This window comes from Protopterus annectens, chromosome 11.part0, assembly GCF_019279795.1.
Source record: "Protopterus annectens isolate FY-2018-M chromosome 11.part0, PAN1.0, whole genome shotgun sequence".
In the NCBI taxonomy this organism is placed as follows: Eukaryota; Metazoa; Chordata; order Ceratodontiformes; family Protopteridae; genus Protopterus; species Protopterus annectens.
In genome coordinates, this window is record NC_056745.1 from 115,023,963 (window position 1) to 115,042,171 (window position 18,209).

General features: G+C 36.9%; 1 protein-coding gene across 1 annotated transcript in view; it reads right to left on the reverse strand.

Moving 5' to 3' along the window:
• LOC122815196 overlaps positions 1-18,209 on the reverse strand; it is a 249,413-nt gene that overhangs the window by 125,869 nt on the left and 105,335 nt on the right. The window contains exon 10 of the mRNA XM_044087489.1: positions 6,724-6,802. Within this exon, the coding sequence (XP_043943424.1) occupies positions 6,724-6,802 (79 nt within the window). The remainder of the gene's footprint in view (positions 1-6,723; positions 6,803-18,209) is intronic.

Here is an 18,209-nt window from a genome sequence, read left to right on the forward strand (position 1 = left end):
GCATTTCTGTTATACACTGTGGTAAGGTTTTCTCCTACCATAGTTTTACCATTTCCAACCACACACACCTTAACATTAACAAAACCTTTTTTTCACTTTTCAAAAAAGGTTTTAAATTTGTGCCATCCTTTAAGACTGATATAGCGGACACACTAGTAGAGTTGAACATCAACACAAGGAAACTCAACTTCTAAGTTATGTTTAAGAACCTAGGGACTGGGCTTGGTAATTCTTTAAATACCTCAGAAATGAGACTTACGAGGAAAAGTACATTCAACCCACCCCTCCACCCTGCTGTTGCTATTTTTGAAGCAGTGAAATACATAGACTAGTTACAAACCATAAGAATGGGTACTACAATCTAACTAAGAAAGACTGCCTATGAACATACTCAGAAACAAGTCACTGAGATTTATGAAACCAGACAAGGGTGGTGGTGTGGCAGTAGTGGGCAGGATGTCTTACATTAGCAGCATATGTAATTTATTGTATGACAATGATAGATACAAAATAACATCCAGAAATGAAATAAACATAGCCTACAAGAAAACGGAATACTTAGAGGATTTTTTGATGCAGGGGGCCATTAATGATGAGTTTCTACTAGTTTCGCATTAATAAACATCCAGTTACTCCCATGGTCTTTGGAATACCCAAAATGCACAAAGTGGATGCACATAATTTTATCACATACCCATTAGGGGTATTTGTTGCTCTGATTTTGAAAAATTCCTTGCACCCAGTTAAACATATTCTAAGATACTGGTGGGATTTCCCTACTAAAGTTAATCATGAGTATTTTCAACAGATGTGATTGATCTTTTCACCTCAGTACCCCACAAGGAAGGTCTGGAATATTTTCATGCAGGTATTCAATCTGGACAATGCAATGATAAACTTTACAATGGAAGTTATGAATATTATATTTCATAATAATTTTATTACCTTTAAGGGGGAGTTTTTCAGACAACTAAGGGGAGTAGCCATGGGTGCAAGTTGTGCCCCCATGTACACTAACCTCATTATTTAAACCTGGGAATGTACTTTTGTCTTTAACACTGAGTACAATGACGAATGGTTTGTTTACCTTCATTTTTTGGATGACATATTTATTCTCTGAAAAGGCCAAGGGACATTTAGAGAAGACTTTTGTACTTACATTAAAAACACAATAACTTTTCTCAAATTCACCCACACACACTCTGACCACAAAATTAATTATCTTGACATCACACTTTTTCAAAGATTTGGACAAGGAATGTTTTGGATCCACTATTTTCAGGAAACCAACATTATCAAATAGCTGTTTAGAGTGCAACAGTTGCCACCCAAGGCACATTAAAAGAAACATTTTCAAGGGGCAACTGGTCAGAGATGCTAGGATGTGCTCAGATTTGGTGAACTTCAAAGTGGAGGTAAACAAGCTGACCTGTATGTTTACAGAAAGAGATTACCCGCAAGAGATTTGGTGAACTTCAAAGTGGAGGTAAACAAGCTGACCTGTATGTTTACAGAAAGAGATTACCCGCAAGACCGTTTGAAAAAGTTAGGCAATGAAACTATTATTGGCTGGCGGAACAAATAGAAACCCTTGTTAGGACTGTTATCTCTATTCCCCCGCCAAATTATTCCCAAAACAGCAGCTACATCAGTTCTATGCCATTACCTTATGGGTCACATTCAATTAAAGATAGTAGCTAAAACTGGTATATATTTAGAGGTAACTTGGAGATTTGTCATTTTTAGGTGATGCATTTAAATTTGTCTTTAAAACAGGGAAGAACTTGAAACTTATTGGAAAAGCCTAAAAAGTACCTTTCAAGGCACAGAGGACGTGGCACAAAGAGTTGTGGTGCATGCAATCATTTTAAACAAGAACAAGGTCGAGGTAGGGGACCCTACTACAGAAATCTTTTTAGGTGACGGAAATTGTACATTTAAGGGGGTGGTTTATCTTGCTATCTCTGATGGTTGCGGGAATTTCTACATAGGTAAAACTGAAAGACAGTTAAGAAAAAGAATCTACGAACATTTGTATGCTATCAACAAGAGAAATACCAACAGTGCATCATTCAAGCATACCTTATTATGCCCTACCTACACTGGATTTCAGTTTGTATCTTGGAAACTGTTCCTTTCTCTCTCGGGGTGGTGCATGGGAAACAGAATTAGAGAAGAGAGTATTAAAAGGGCAAATAAGACTCAATGCTGCAATACTCCCTGGTTTAAATTAATACACATCTATTACTCCATTCTAAAAACCAGAGCAGTTAAACTGTAATACCAGCCAGCTCAGTGAACCTCCTAGTCTTTTACAAGGCACATATTTATTGGTATTTCCACACCTTATATTTTAGCACTTTTTAAATTTTTTAACCTTACAATTAGTCTTTGAATATTTTTTTATTTATTCACACAGTTTCCATAGGTTTTTAATATGCATATACACACCAAGTTGTTTTTGTATGAAGTTTAGGTACAATGATTTTTTGATGTCTTAAAACCACTTAAACTTGTATATTTCTTTAACTTCTACTGCTTAATTGATTGTGACTGATGATTGGTCATTTGGTAACTTATTTTAACATTTAATGAAGTTTCTAACTTATAAGCAATGGTTCTCAAGAATTCCAAGGTTTGGGAAGAAACAGCTAAACCGTGTTTATGTTTTTGTTTTTTAATGTAAGTAATTTTTGAACTAAGACTGGAGTTTGTGGCATTATTTACAAAGTTTATAAGATACTGCTAAGGGTTGGTAACCCTGCAACTTCCTTACTAGTCTGCACTGGTTTTGAAGCCACCAGTTAGCATTGTTAACGTGACCTAATTACTAAAGAACGTTCTACAAGTGCGTTTGAGACCGTCACTACTATTTAAGCCACCCAAGTGTTACCACGTGAGTTACAGTAGGTTATTCTGTTTCCCATCTATAGACCTAAGTTTTGCTTGAAACTGGCCACGGATAAACGTTGTTTTCCGTGGATGGGGAGTCTGCACCTGCCCTTCTAGACTCTTCCGTTGATGTTGCAGTGTTTAGATCCCTAGATTGAGTATTTCTGATGCCATTTGACTTGCCGTGCAATAAACCCATCAGTGATAGGTCAAACAATGGCTTGTGAGCCAGATACAGATCACCTCTTAAAAGTCTGCAGGATATCCAGTAAAGTGACAGGGCTTCCAGGCAGTCAATGTAGGACATCTTGTTTAGGTCTTGTATCCTCTTAGCATAGTACCTCTGTGAGCATTCCAATTGCTGCATGTGTCTGGACAGATACATGTCAGAGTGGTCATTATATTCAATGATCGGCTTAATGAGAGCTGAGTAAAGGGGGACAAAAATATCCCTAGATCTAGACACAATCCCTTTGTTTATAAGCTGTACACTATAGAAGAATTTTCTTACAATTCACATGTGGTCAAAAATTAGGTCACTGTCTATATAAGCTCCCAAATCCAGAGGAACTGGGTCAACTCAAGACAGTCAGTGAGGTAGTTCTCAGAGGTAGATAACTTTCCAAAAGATGCAATAAAGCATTTTGGCATTTAGTTTCAGACCATGATTTTGACAACATTTATTTATTTGAGAAAAATCGTCCTGCAGTATGGCTAAGTCATGTGGTAAATCAATTATCTGCAAACGTAGTCATGCAGAGCCCTTTGTTATTGGCTTTTACTTCAGACAAGTAAATGCCAAACAGGAGAGGTCCCAGCACAGAACATTGGGGGGACTGGCCTCCTTGTGGTGGTAACTTGCTTTATTTTGATAATCAGCATCCAACCTGTGAGCCAGTTGGCAATCCAATGGGTTACGTAGGGGTTTATTCTCAGTTTACTTATCTTTTCTACTATGCCCGAGTGGGGAATTGTGTCAAAAGCTTTGGCCAGATTGAGGAATGCTGTCTGCGCCAATTTGCCTTTATCCATTGCTTTGGTGACATTTTCAAAAAAAATCTGCCAGGTTGAGTAAGCATGACCTACCTTTGATGAATCCAAACTGAGATTGGTCTTGTGTTTGGAGGTTCCCTATGACCTGATTGATTAATTCCATAAGTCTTTCCATGACTTTGCATATAAACCTGGTTTGATGTATGGGTCTGGTACAGTATGGTATAGTATAGAATAAGTTACTGTTAGCTATTATTTTGTGTAGGGCTTCTAACTTATGGATAGGGATGTGATGCATAAAGTCGTGTACCAATTTAAGGTCTAAGCGTTATCGCTAGCTATTATTTTGTATGGAGCTGGTATATTATGGTATTTTTGTCTATGTCTTAAGTGATAATTTAATAAAGAAATTAAAAAAGAAAAGAAAAGAAGAAACCCTAGGTGTAGCTCAACACTGGAAACTGGAAGCCATTTAGATTTGGAGAGGTTGGTGCAGTGGTATTCCTGGATGGGTATTTAGAAATGAATCGGCAGATTTTGCTTTCAACGGGCTGTAGAGTAGAAGACATTTTTTAGTTATTTAGTTGTTAATGGCTGTTGTGCTGTTAGTTTTTCTTAAATTTTTAATTTTAGGGAAAATGACAGTTTAAAATCTTGCCAGCATCAATGTGGACATTCACACCCTCCCAAGTTTGCATATGTGAAGGGCTTGCCCCCATAGTGATGTAATTTGCAAAGACAGAATTGCATGTTTTCCAGGTGTCCTAGCATTTATATATGTCTCTACTACAGTGTAGAAAAAAATTAAACTTCTGTTTTTCTTGGAAATAATTTAAAAGTGCTTCCCGGTGGTCTAGTGATTAAGATTTGGCACTCTCACCCAGTGCCTGAGTTTGATTCTAGGTCAGGGAATTTCAATAGATTTTTTTTGGGTTGGGGATATAGTGATAGTTAAAGTGTTTATCTCAGATGCACAGGGTACAGGGTTTAATTCTCACCTTTGACGGAAACTGGCTAGGCTTAAAATGGCCCACAAAGGCAGCTAGCTTAGCACTTACCTGTAAACCTATAAGGAAGTCATTTGCAGCCTTGTGGATTTTATCCATTGTGCGCACAGTCTACTGAGCTGTGCGGGTCCTACTGTGGCTACGTTTAATCAGTTAGTGGGAAACCACAATGCTAAGTTAGTAACGTACAGTGAAAAGAATAAAGATATGGCTGTAGAGGAAACTGGAGAGAGGAAATACGCTCATCTGCTTATGAAAGATTCAGACTGTAATTGTTTACCTCTTTGGCCTGTTTTCAATCTAAGCAGTTCTGTAATGAGGAGGAGAGGCCTTGACCAGTATTTGAAATGATTCTGAGGTTTGTAAATGGAAGACAGCCAGTCCTGAACTACACAGTAATATACAAAGACCTGTATACTTTTATTTATGACAGAAAGGAAGAATCCTTAATTCTGCCTTAAATAACAGACAGCTGTTGCAGCAAAGGAATGCACTACTCACTAGACTGAACTACTTCCTTCTCATCAATCATGCTGTCATCAAAATGAACAGTGTAATGATGCGAGGAAAAAAAAATCCATTTCTAAATAAAAAAGTAATCACTGCAAAACTCCAAACAGTTATATTAATATGCAGCTCCAGAATGCTTCCACTGTATGTGACAGCCTCTCCTGGCCCAATCCTTGGCCATTCAAGTATGTTTGAATATGATCTACATTAGGGTATCTCCTAAAACAGACGCAGACCACCCAGTAGAAGCTGCCCTCACCATTCCAGAAATGCTACAATAGCAGCTTCTGTGATGCTGCTTCGATATAACATTCAAAACACAAACTTTGAGGGACAGCAGCACATTTTACATAAAATGCAAAAAAGACCTGAAATTAGAAAGAGAGGATCATTCAACTTACAGTTTAAAAATGACCATCGACAAAAGTCACTAATAGTACAAAAAAACTTAAAATACAAAGCACCTGTCAGGAATTAACACAAGCACTTTCCCTCCTTCTTTACTTCAAATGGAACATCATCATATAATTATATAGACGATCGGCTGCTGAGGTATTGAGTTTTTGTTTGTGTTTCTTACTTGCGACTTTCCCCAAGCAGAAGTACCACCATTTAATACTCTGGATAAGAACTTGATTACAGAATTAGAAAATTTAAAGCCATAAACAAGGTAGAGATTACTTTCAGTATTAAAACATTTAAAGTCAAATAGAGTCATGGAACAGAAATAGTTATCTGGTATCTTGTACATTGTTATCGGAATAAAGTCAGGCAGAACCAAACACTGACAAATGGCAGGAGTAACATCGAGCAACAATAGGAAGCTGTGAAGTCATAAGTTACTATGGAGAGGATTGTGAAGTTGTAGGTTACTATGGAGATGATGAGCATAGTGAAAAGTAAAGTAGTCATCTTTAAAGCTCAAGGACCATGAAATATTACTGTCCAATACACTAGGGGGAAAGTAATGACAGATCAAACACGTTTCTCTGAAAAAACTGGTATCGTTATATAGTCTATTGTGGAAACCCAACAATTCCAAAGTGTATTAGAGCTGCGGTGCTGCTTATGAGAATAAACACAATGAATCTAACTTGTTTCCTGCAAGTTCTGAATTGTATGGAAGTGCGAAGGCCTGTGCTACAATAATGAAAAAGGGAGGGAGCATGTTCAACCAATGTCTTCTTCCTTTGAAAAGACAGACTGCTATATAACAGGGCAAACAAGTAACTGTTAATATACTACTATGTTACCATTATTGTTAATTGGTGATTTTTTTTCTCAAAGTATGATTTTTCTTGAAAAGTATACTTTTGCTTACACTGTAGTCCCTTGGCTTGCATTTGCTATTCGTTTGACAGGTCTCCTGGTGTTAGTATAGTTGTTAACTTGAAACATTCCTGCAGAGAAATGTGAAAAAAAAAAAAGATTTGAAAAGATTATTGTGTTGCATTGTATGATTCTTTACAGATTAAAATACTTCAGATTTTATATACAGTTTACTGGTTCCACAGCTTTCTACAGGGCGTTTTGTGCTTATGTACTATCCTTTCAACTGATTTGGCACAAACTCCTTCTCAAATACTTTGCCAGTTTTAGGAATTATTTTGGAAAAGAAGAAGTGGTTTGTCATCTTCCCAAGCCTTCATTATATGTAAAGGAACTGGAGTTCTGCCTGTGCTGCTAATGTAAAGCACCTAATTGAGATTTTTATAGTTCAGTCTTAATCCTTTAACTGCATTATGTAGAGAATATGAAATATAGACAACACAGTCTCCTTCATTGCCTCTGCAATTCACTGCTGTCTTACATGTGCTAGTTGCACTATTCAGTGTTGATGTATATTCAGTCTGCACCTGAGGATGATGGACGGGATAATCTTACCGAGATAGGAAAGACAGACTTCAGAATCTCAGTTCTACCTCTCCTAACCACTGACTCAGGGGTAAAATCCAATACTCAAATATGGATTATTTGCATTTCAGTCTGGGCTAGAATCTCTACACCCATTGACTTGGCTATATATGTTTCTTTTCATCTTCATAAAGCTAGATCACCTACCTTCCTGTCCCGACTGTTATGTTTATTTCCAGGCATGTTGCATTACCATCAACTGCTCTACAATCCCTTCTTTTCCTTATGTATTTATTTATTTATTTATTTGTCTTTCTTGACCCAGAAAGTCCGACTTGGCAAAGCCCATTTTCAGCACAGTCCCATGGAAAAAAGCTCCAGGAGACACATTATAGATACTCATGACAGAACAAATTATTTACAAAGGTATATTACAAAGTTCTTAACACATCTAGAGATAAGCAGCGATCATTCCTTAGTTATAATACACAAACATAAAACAGGCATTTCTGGTGTGGTGACATTATACATGATATTAAATTCTACGAATAAAACATTTAGTATGCAAACACTTCATGTGCAATATATGTGACAAGCAGACATTATATATGACTTATAAGACATGGGTAAGGAGGGTTAGTGAAGAGATGTTAGGAATAAATAAAATTGAAGTAAGGAGTGTGAAACATTTGCAGGTAGGTACATAATAGTTAAAGCTAGAATGCACAAGAGAGGTGTTGTGTAGCTCATGAGTCAAGGACAGAGAGGTAAGATTACTAGTGTACTTAGTGACATTGATCCTGGTTATAAGAAAGTGCTGGAAAGTATCTGAAGGAGACAGACAACTTGGGAAGGTCAGCAAGAAATTGAAATGCATATTATGATTTAAGAAAGGAAGGTAATTTAGAAGGACTGGTAGAAAATGTTGCTGTATAGAAAGGGGTAAAAGGATAGGGGATATGTGCTGAAAACCGAGTTACCCAGGCGAGGTGCACATATACAATCACATGTGGCTTAATTGTTAATTTAGTAAGGATTTGAAGGTGGAATGCTTCCTGGTCTGTTTTAGGTATGTTGGGATTATGCTCCATTGTTGAGATACGTAATGAGGTTACAGTGAGTCACCTGGTGAGTTATTAGACTTTGTTATGATTGCTGAGAGTTTATTAATAGAGCGAAGGTCTCTTCCTGGAGAGTGCTGCAGGGTAACTTCTAGTGCTGGACATTTTTCTGCTGAACATATCAGCGTGCACCATAATAAGTTGAGTGTGTTAAATAGCTAAGTAGATTATGCCAGTTTAGTCATTTCAGGGCTTTACACTGAGTCTTACATGTAAGGGTAGCAGCAAAATTGCCTTCTTTATTAGATTTAAGTGTAGTATTTAGGTTTGTAAGAACAGCGAGGCATATACTAAGTATGGAGGAAGGTAGGTAGATGCTAGTCTATGTCTTGTCAGGTAGTGCTTAGTTCTAAAATCAGCAAAAAGGCCAGCACCAAGGAAGGTTCAAAAGTAGTTTAATAAAACTGAAACTAGACCGGTTTCAGCAGCAAGGCTTTCATCAGTAGTATAGTCCTATGACTATACTACTGATGAAAGCCTTGCTGCTGAAACCGGTCTAGTTTCAGTTTTATTAAACTACTTTTGAACCTTCCTTGGTGCTGGCCTTTTTGCTGATTTTGGGTCTAACAAGTGCTCTTGCCGTGCACCAGCCTAACTTGCTAGCTCCTATACACAACAGTAATAGTGGAAGTGGAGTTTCTGCTGTGTTTTTAATAGCTTCCAATATGTGTTGGTTAATTTTAAGATTATTGTCAGTCAGGATGCCCTGAAGTTTTGTCTGGGTTACGGTTTCAGTTTTTGTGTTGTTGGATGATATTTCAAAAGATTGTTTTTCATTTTTGTACTGTTTAGGAGTGAAAAGAATAATTTTCTTTCTTTTTTTTTTTTTTAAGCCTGAAAAGTAAATTTTGATCTTTTAGCCAAGTTTCAATACGAGTGAAAGCATTTTGGTTGCTGTCCTGATGTAGTAATTGGATGGGACTTCCCATGTAAGGGTTGAGTCATCAGAATCTGGAACTGTGTTGGCGAGGTGGGTTCAGTACATAGAATGTTTGTACAAATGTTGAAAAAGAAGGGGTCTAATATTGATTCTTGTTGAATGCCAACAGTGACTGGTAGGCAGGAGAAGAGATTTTTGTTTCCGTTTGACTGTTTGCTGCCTGTCAGTCAGATAAATATAGAATCACGAAAGAGGATTAGGTAAGGCTGACAGTAAAAAGTTCAGCAGGAAAATGTTGATGGGCCACAGTGTCAGATGCTTTTGTTAAATCTAAGATTAGTGAAAATATCAGGTTGCCATCATTGCTTTGTTGGTTTACAACACTGCCACAGTTGAGGGAAGTAGTGGCAGAACTGTGGTGAGGTCTAAAACCACTCTGGGTTTTAGACAGAATCTTGTTAGAGTTAACGTAGAGCATAATTTGCAAGCAGAGTCACTTTTCTAGCCTTTTTGACAGAGAGGATAGGATGGCAATAGGTGTAAGTAAAAGAAGAAGGTATTGTGGTTTGATCAGGAAGAACTAATTTGTTTAGTTATGACATATAAAAAGTCTTGCGTTTTTTGGTGTTTAAATTAGAGGTTGGTATAATAGGTTTATTTATCCGTTTTAATGTGGTCATTAGTGTGATTTTGGAGATGCCTAAATGTATGAAATGTATTTTGCAATTCTGTTTTTAATCCAATCTTTACATGCTTTATCCCTCTGAAGCATGATTTTTTTTTAGTTTCTTTAATTAGCCATGGTGCAGGGTTTGATTTGACCCTTTTGGTTCATAAAGGTGCTCAACTGTTAAGAATATTTAAAAAAGGTTTCATTAAGGTATGAGATAGTGGCATTAAGTGGAATGTTTTTTAATATGTTACAGTTATATTGGGTAAGAGTATTGATAAAGATGTCTGTTAAATGTATTAACATGTCTAGTTATAAATTATGTTTTCGGATTGGGTATTGTAACTTCTGACTACATAGATAGGAAGGTGGTCGCTTATTGTATCTGGCAGACATCCAAATGTTTTAATTGGGTTTGGGTTGTTGGAAAGGATCTAATCTAAAGTGGTGTGTCTGTTGGATGCTTTACTGATTTTAGTGGTAGAGCTGATTAGCTATAGGCAATCCAAAAACATAATTTATAACCAGACATTCATTAATCAATTCTGAAGGAATGTGGCTGTTGATTGGTAGCCAGTCCATGCTGAGGTCACCTAGCATAATAGTTTCTTGTTGAATATGGTAAATATCCAGCAAGGGAGATCGTCTTTATTGCAATGCTGTTGCCAGGGGGAATATATACAACTTAGATACAGAGAGACTTTCTATTATTGATTTTAAGAGGTAATATGAGGAGTTTCACATTGTTAAATTTTGGGATCTGTAGCGGGAGTGGGGGATATTTCTAACCAGTTTTATAGATAATAGCAACACCAGCAGCACATTTGTTTTTTCCTATTGAGCGTCAGTATATTATCTAACAGATGTTTCTTTAACCAGGGTTCACAAGTAATTAAGATATCAGCAGAGTAAGTAGCTAGTTATGCATGTGTGTCTTGGATTTTTTTACATATAGTTCCAGCATTCATGTTTAGCAGCAGGAGTCTGGAGTCGGATATAGATGGTGAAGTAGTTATGGAAGCATTTGTAGTTGTGTTGGCTGGGTTGTTGTTTGGAGGGGCTGGGGCAAGGGTGAATGTCCCCACTGATTTTCTGGGTGGAATTATTTTGTATAAAAGTGTAGAGCCATTTACATTTTAGCTTAGGTTTTATTGTAATTTTTTGTCGGTAAAGACTTTGACTTAATATATTTGTTAGTTGAAGAGGTCAGAGAAAGAAGAATGGTGCGAGTAAGGTGATACCCTGACGGAGATCTGAGGTGGCTTATGGTATGGTAATCGTCAGTCAGTACAGGCAGTCATCTTTTCTACTGTCCTTCAGTTTTTCTACTGGATGCTAGCACTTAAGACAACTGTAGATGTTATTAACCTGTTTGTTTCAATTATTCTGCTATTTACCTGACAAAAGCTCAGCTTAAGGATGTTTCTCTTTGATACATCTTCTAACAGCATACTTCAAAGCTGCATGCAAGATACAGCCAAGCTGAAAAAAAATGTTCAGATCACACTGCAAATATTTATGAAGGATCTAAGGCAAACATTTTTATTTTTTTCCCTGTGGTGCATTTCCCTTTAAAAACAGCATCTAAATTTTGTTTCTGAGTCATTGTTTGTACATCTTTGTGTTGTGCTAATACATCTCAGCTGCACACAGTGTAAATCTGTACAGTTTTACTTAGTGTTAGTAATTATGTTTTTCATCATGGTGGAACTCTGATTATAACTGGCTGGGACAGAAGTTACATACTGCCACCCCCCTTCTTCCTGCTTCATTCATTCCAGCTGTCCAAGTACCCCCATCCATTGCCAGGTTTGCTTGCTCCTCCTTCTTGCCCTGGAGTTCTCTGAGTGAGCTGGGGGCAGCATAGATTTTTAGGGCATCCTGAAGAGTAATGCCAGCAACTGTTTCTGTAGATGATGGGGAGATTATTATGACTGATCTTATTTCCTTGTCTCCCCCATCCCTACATTCATTGACAATATCCGAGGATCACTGTGGACTACATCTTATCTCATGGAATGTCTTCAATGAACACCCCCCCCCCCGATGGAGTCCCCCATCCCTCCCTGCCAGCTATACCTCTCAACCACTCAGCACAAGAAATCAGGACAAAGCCTAAAATATTTGAAGGATAACGGCCCAAAAATAGGAACAGATTTTAATTGCTCCTCTTATAAACTAACAAAGTTTCAAGAATAACAGCTTTCATGTTAGCATGCATTTTCTGAAGGATATGAACTCAAACTCAGATGTCTGTCATTATTTAGTAACGTCAGTTCTCGGTGAACTGCCCAAAAACGTCAAATTTTCTGAAGAACAGGCCAAAAATATGAGGCAAACATCTGAACATTCTACGAAAATCTGGACAGTTGAGAGGTATGCTGCCAGCACCTCTAATGCCCAATCTGCTAATGTGACATGGGTTGACTGGGCCATAGTTAGGACTTTATTCCTCTGCAACACAACAATGGCGGGACAAAAGTTACATAATAAGGATGAATTAGCTGCCTAGAATGGCCATTTTTGCATGGTATTTTTTTCCCTTTTGCATTTTAGGAGCCATTATATAACTATGATAAAACCAGTAGTGGCCAAAACATATTTTAAAAGCTGTATTATTGGGATAAAAGAAAAATGCATGTATCAGCAGTCAGTAACAATAAATTCACTACCTGCAGCCTCAGAGGAAATGTCAGTCCTTCAAAGTTCTTAACACCATCCCATTTGTTTTGCTCCTTATAATATTGCATTGATGTTTAATGCTCAGCAAGTGTTTGGCATCTTTCAGTTTTTTCATTTACACCTATTTCTCTATCCCAGTTCATGAAGGCTCCTGCATGTTTTCCCTGTTAAATCCCATGTTTCAGAAGGAATTTCAGTATGAAAATGGGCAGGCAGTAGATTCTGCGTTTGTTTCCACTTGGTTTCTGGCTATAATGTTATATCATGTGACTGTTTTGCTGAGGTCAGAAAAAAAGATATAAATGGGTAAAGCTGATTTTTTTTTTCAAATAAGTTAACAATTCAAAACATTTTTAATGAAAAACAAGGATGTGTTACGTTGCAGTGCAGCATAGACTGGTAAGCACATTCATTTTTAGCCAGCAAAATGTTTTAATTTGTTTAATTATAAAATTGAGCACACTAACAAATCTATAGGCAGCGATTTGCCTTTTGCAGCTCTTCTGAAATTATATAGTTCAGTCAGTTGTGAGACACCAAATCTGACTACTTTTTAGAGCAAGGGGGTCTGAAATGTTTACTGACAACTGACTAGATTTCCGTGATCATCATCATCTCCTTTTGGATTATCCCGGTTAGGGGTCACCACAGCAGAACAATGGTCCGCAGAACAATTGGCAGTGGAGTTTTACAGTGTCAAGTTGCCAGCCCGGCACCCAACCTTCCACAGAAGGCACACACATGCACACACTCACACCTAGAGCCAATTTAGAGTGTCCAATCCACCTAGAGCATGTCTTTGGGATGTGGGAGGAAATCGAAGCACCCGGAGGAAACACACACAATCACAGGAAGGACATGCATACTCCGCACAGAAGGTACCCCAGCCGAGAATCGAACCGGAGAACCTTTTGCTGTGAGGCGACAACACTAACCGCTGCATCACTGCAGCCACCCTAATTCTGTGATTATGATTAAATGAAATGAAATAAAATAAAATAAAATTACAGATGCTGCTTGCAGGCACCAGACTATGAAGGAAAAAAAAAATAAATGGACATTCATAGCACAGATTCAGCTTGCAGTACCTGAATGTGAGGTTGCATACCATCAGTTCTGAAATTACTATAATAATCAGTTATGTGCCTTATTCATGGTAAAAGTATCGATGACAGTGTTTTACTTTTATGCCTACACCCATGCAGCAGCTGTACATCCAAACTGCATTTCCACTTCTTTACTGGCAGGTTTTTTTGACAGTAGTGAGCTGAAGTCTCTGCATAACACAGAGAAAAACTATTAGCTTTCTCACAGTTTTTCTAGGTCACATGAAGAATCCGTATGCCATGAAGTAATAAATAACAAGGTAACTATCAATGCAACTGGAAAAATGTAATGCAAGAAGGCATCTGCACATAAGTAAAGTGGAAAAGCTCAGAACATGGCGAATTTCAGAAATGAAGGGAACACATGCAACATTGTGAGGGTAGACATAAGATGACTTCAGTCATGCAAGGTTCTTGCAGAAAACTAACTCCTATGACTAAGGATGGGTGTGAGGAGGAACTGTAAAATGCTGAAGGACTGCTAATTGGTATTCTAAGAAAACAGTTATATTTAGCTAGTTTGCTTTATCGAAGCTTTAAATTAATTGTGAAAATTTTAGAAGAAGTAAAGAGCTTAGTTACTACAATAAATGAAAGTTCTTTAGGGGAAAAAACAGCCAGGTTCCAGAGGCTATGTATAATATCTGTGTGTCACAGTATTACTATCTTACGTAAATGGGGGGAGCACCCTGCTTCTTTATGGCTAGCATAAGTCATATAAATGGGACTTGAAATGGATCGGGGGCAAAAAGGCAAAAGCTATTCAACAAGAATATAGCAATATGGCTGGCTCCCATGATGCTATTTTATGACAATGTAATGTATTAATATATAATAATAAACACATACTGATTCTAATTGATTGATATAGCACTGGCTATTAAACTGTAATAAAGCAACATATTTTTGGAATTTAACTCCTGTGTGGTGCAGAATGTCACACCTCTAGCTGTCTATATACATTTTGCATTCTAAAGCATTTTCTGAAAAATCTTTTTAAAGAACATAAGATAAACAAATACAAATATTTTGTGAACAATATAAGCTATTAAAACTGTACAAATAGCAATGTTATCAGTAAGCAGTGTTCTTTACATAATAGTGCATTCATAGTCTTTTCTGTAAACACTGTAAAAAAAAAAAAAAAATATATATATATATATATATATATATATATATATATATAAATAAAATGTAGACAACCCCCAAATTATATTTTTGTAAACTTTCACAAATAAATTGTCATATCTTGAAAACTGTACAGCCTAGACATATATTGTTATAACATTTTTTTATTTACCAGATGTAATATTTCACATAACAACAAGAAATTCATCTATAAGTGCATGTTTATTGATATATTTACAGAAATATGAAAACACATATAATTGTAAAATTACCTAAACAAATAATACTAGATATCTCTCAAAATGTGCCGATATCAGAAACAGTTTTCTTCAACAACATCTAATGTTTCACTTAATGTCTTGGAACACTTGTCACTTGTTTTTTTGAAGTATTAAGCAATATGGAAATATTGCTTATTTTCATAATTACTAGCAAACAACTAGCAATATTTCCAGGTCAGTGTGATATAAACCATCACTGAGAGTGAATTGCCTCTCACATTGGTGTCTACACCATACACCTTAATAACATGTAGTTGTCTTCTGTTATAATACCATTTCGGTGTCTCAGTTATGACACTATGAACATAAATTTCAAAATATGAATAATAAGTGGCAAACATTAATTTCTCCACTGCAGGACATCTTAGAATAACAATCTTAATTTCATTTTGTTAATAAGCCCTTGCCCTTTCTAATATTGCCTATTATTAGCTGGCAAGTCACTGAGTTAAAGAAACTAGACCCAAAACAGTTCTGGATACTTTAAGGCAGTAAAGGCGTGAACTGAAATTTTACAAAATGGCGTTTTAGTTTTCCCTTAACAGAAGACAATTCCTCCCACTTGTTTACATTTTACTCATTCACATACACAGTTTCATAAGGAATGAGGTGTCATCCTTAATATCATAAAATTAAATTATAATCTGCCTTTCCGCTTATAAATTTTACTAAAACAAATCCCTATGATAGGCCACTAGTAATGATGCTTTATTAGTAGCTATGCAGCAAAAAAAATACTGTCTTTAAACAGGCAGACAAGGTAGGTCAAACTTGCTTGTTTACACATTTTGAGCTTGCTTTCCATAAAAGTAGGCTCACAAGTTGCCAGATTTGCCTAGATACCTATTGGTCCATGTCTTCCACCATTTTTACACAGAGCATCATTAAGAACCAATGAAATAGAGAGCCTTTTGATACTGAATCATTTAGGGTACTCCATTTGAGAAACTTTACTTATTGCTGAATGTTCCCTCAAAAATATCAATGAGGCTGGGGCAGCTAAGGAGGAGAAGTGGTGTGCTATGCTGCCCCCAACCCCCCATAATGAACCAGCAGAACATCAGGAAAGCATTGACATCTGGATTAAATCAACGTTTGAGAAATTAGTCTTTCAGAAGGAAAATACAAACAAATGGACAAACTAGATGTGTTGCTTCAGTGTACATATGATTATTTAAAATGCACTTTCCCAGAATGTTTTCCATAGCTAAGTGCATTCCACAGCAAAAGTCAAGTCCATAGTCCTAACTAACAAATAAAACAGTTAAACCTTCAGGCTTACGCTTAACTACTCATTACATGCTATATGTTCCACAGATATGCTAATTTTGTAGCATTGGTTCCTGCTAGCTTTAGTAGAATCATTTAAAACTAATGCTGTGACCAGGTGATAAATTCAGTTACTATTACACCCTTATACAAGTATCCAAATTAGTATTATTAAATCTGAAAAAGATCCAACTATGATACTTCTAATATGCTTATGCAGACAAAATCAATATTAAGTCACTTCACTGTTGGTATAAAATGAATGACATTAAATGAATTTTCCAAAGTATGCTCTCAATTCCCATTAGAACAAACAGAATTTATATTGAGTATGACTAAAATGAGTTACAGCAAAAGAACAAAAGTTGCATCTGCTTCCTGAGAAGTACCATATGGTCAGCATAAAATGTACCTAAAATGTTATTCTGATTATAAAACAGGGGCACAGCTAGGAAAACATTTAATAATTTAGAATTTTAAATAACTAATAGGATGAAAATTTGTAATAAAAATATATTGGGCCAGATTCCGAAAGAGTTGCTGTCAGTGTAAGTCTGCTCTGACTCAGAAAGACCTGCTGTCAGTGTAAGTGACTTATTTCGGTATAAGGCCTATCTATAAACAGGCTTAATACAGGGACCAGGTTTCAAAACACCTGCTCTCAGCATAAGCGGTCACTTACACTGAGAGTAAATCTTTTGGCACTTGGGGCCATTGTTTAACATCTGATTTCTTGCATTTTTTGGGGACTCCATAAGACCTTGTTAAGTGGCTCCTCTGCCAGCCCACAATCATTTCATTCATTCTCCGATGCTGTGTACAGGGCATTTCTGGGCTGGCTAAAATCCCTAGTGTCCATTCATTCCTGTCTGTGAAGCTCTACCTGTACATCCATTATACAGCCATCAGAACTGGGAGGTGGGGAGCAAGTCAACTTGCTGGTCCTGCAGAATGGTCTACCTAATCCCCAGTTGAGCATCCCCCTCCCTTTCAGTGACTTTCTGGGCTCCACCACATGCTGCCTGCTGAAGACAGCATGCCTCTGCATATGAAATCCCTTGAATTCATACATGCACACCATGGTAGTGCATGCACTATTGCAGTGTTTTTTTTTCCATTTGTGCAACAGAGCATAGATGTTGCCTGCTTTATGATGCATATGCGCAAACGTCCATCAGAAGAAGGTTTTAAATTCTGTTGCATCTAGTTGACTAAATAACCTCTAACTGGAAGACTGCAGTTCCTAAACATGCATCTCAACGCCCCTTACATTTTGCATATTCACATGCTAATTTCAATAATTCTCTGTTTCTTGAGTGATCTCATTTAGTTGGAGGCCATGCAACACTTCTGTTTTAATGAAAATAAGTGTATTGAGAGGAAGCTTTCATCTTTGGATCTTTTGGCAGTAAATGTATAAACATAATACTATAAAAGAAACCATCAATGGACTAGTAAATGTGAGCTTTTGATACTTAAACTTGATCTTTAACTGAGTGCTTTTGTCCTTAAAAACAAAGACTTCTTCAGAGTAACAAAACAGACAAGGTTGACATTAACATTGCTAAAAATAAAGAATGTAGAGCTCACAAATGGAGAGAGACAGGGCTGATTACGAACATGTTAAGGTTTTTCCTGTGTCTGAGCAAGGAAGGGGTGGCACAGTCATCTCATTTAGAGGCAGTGTGAATTTGTTTAGTGACATTAATAATAATTCTGAGGAAGAGGAGGGTTGTTTTTCACAACACCCTTAAGTCAGATGGTCCGAGAGTCTAGCCAGTTGCCAACAGGATTTCAACTATGGTACAAGGTTTGA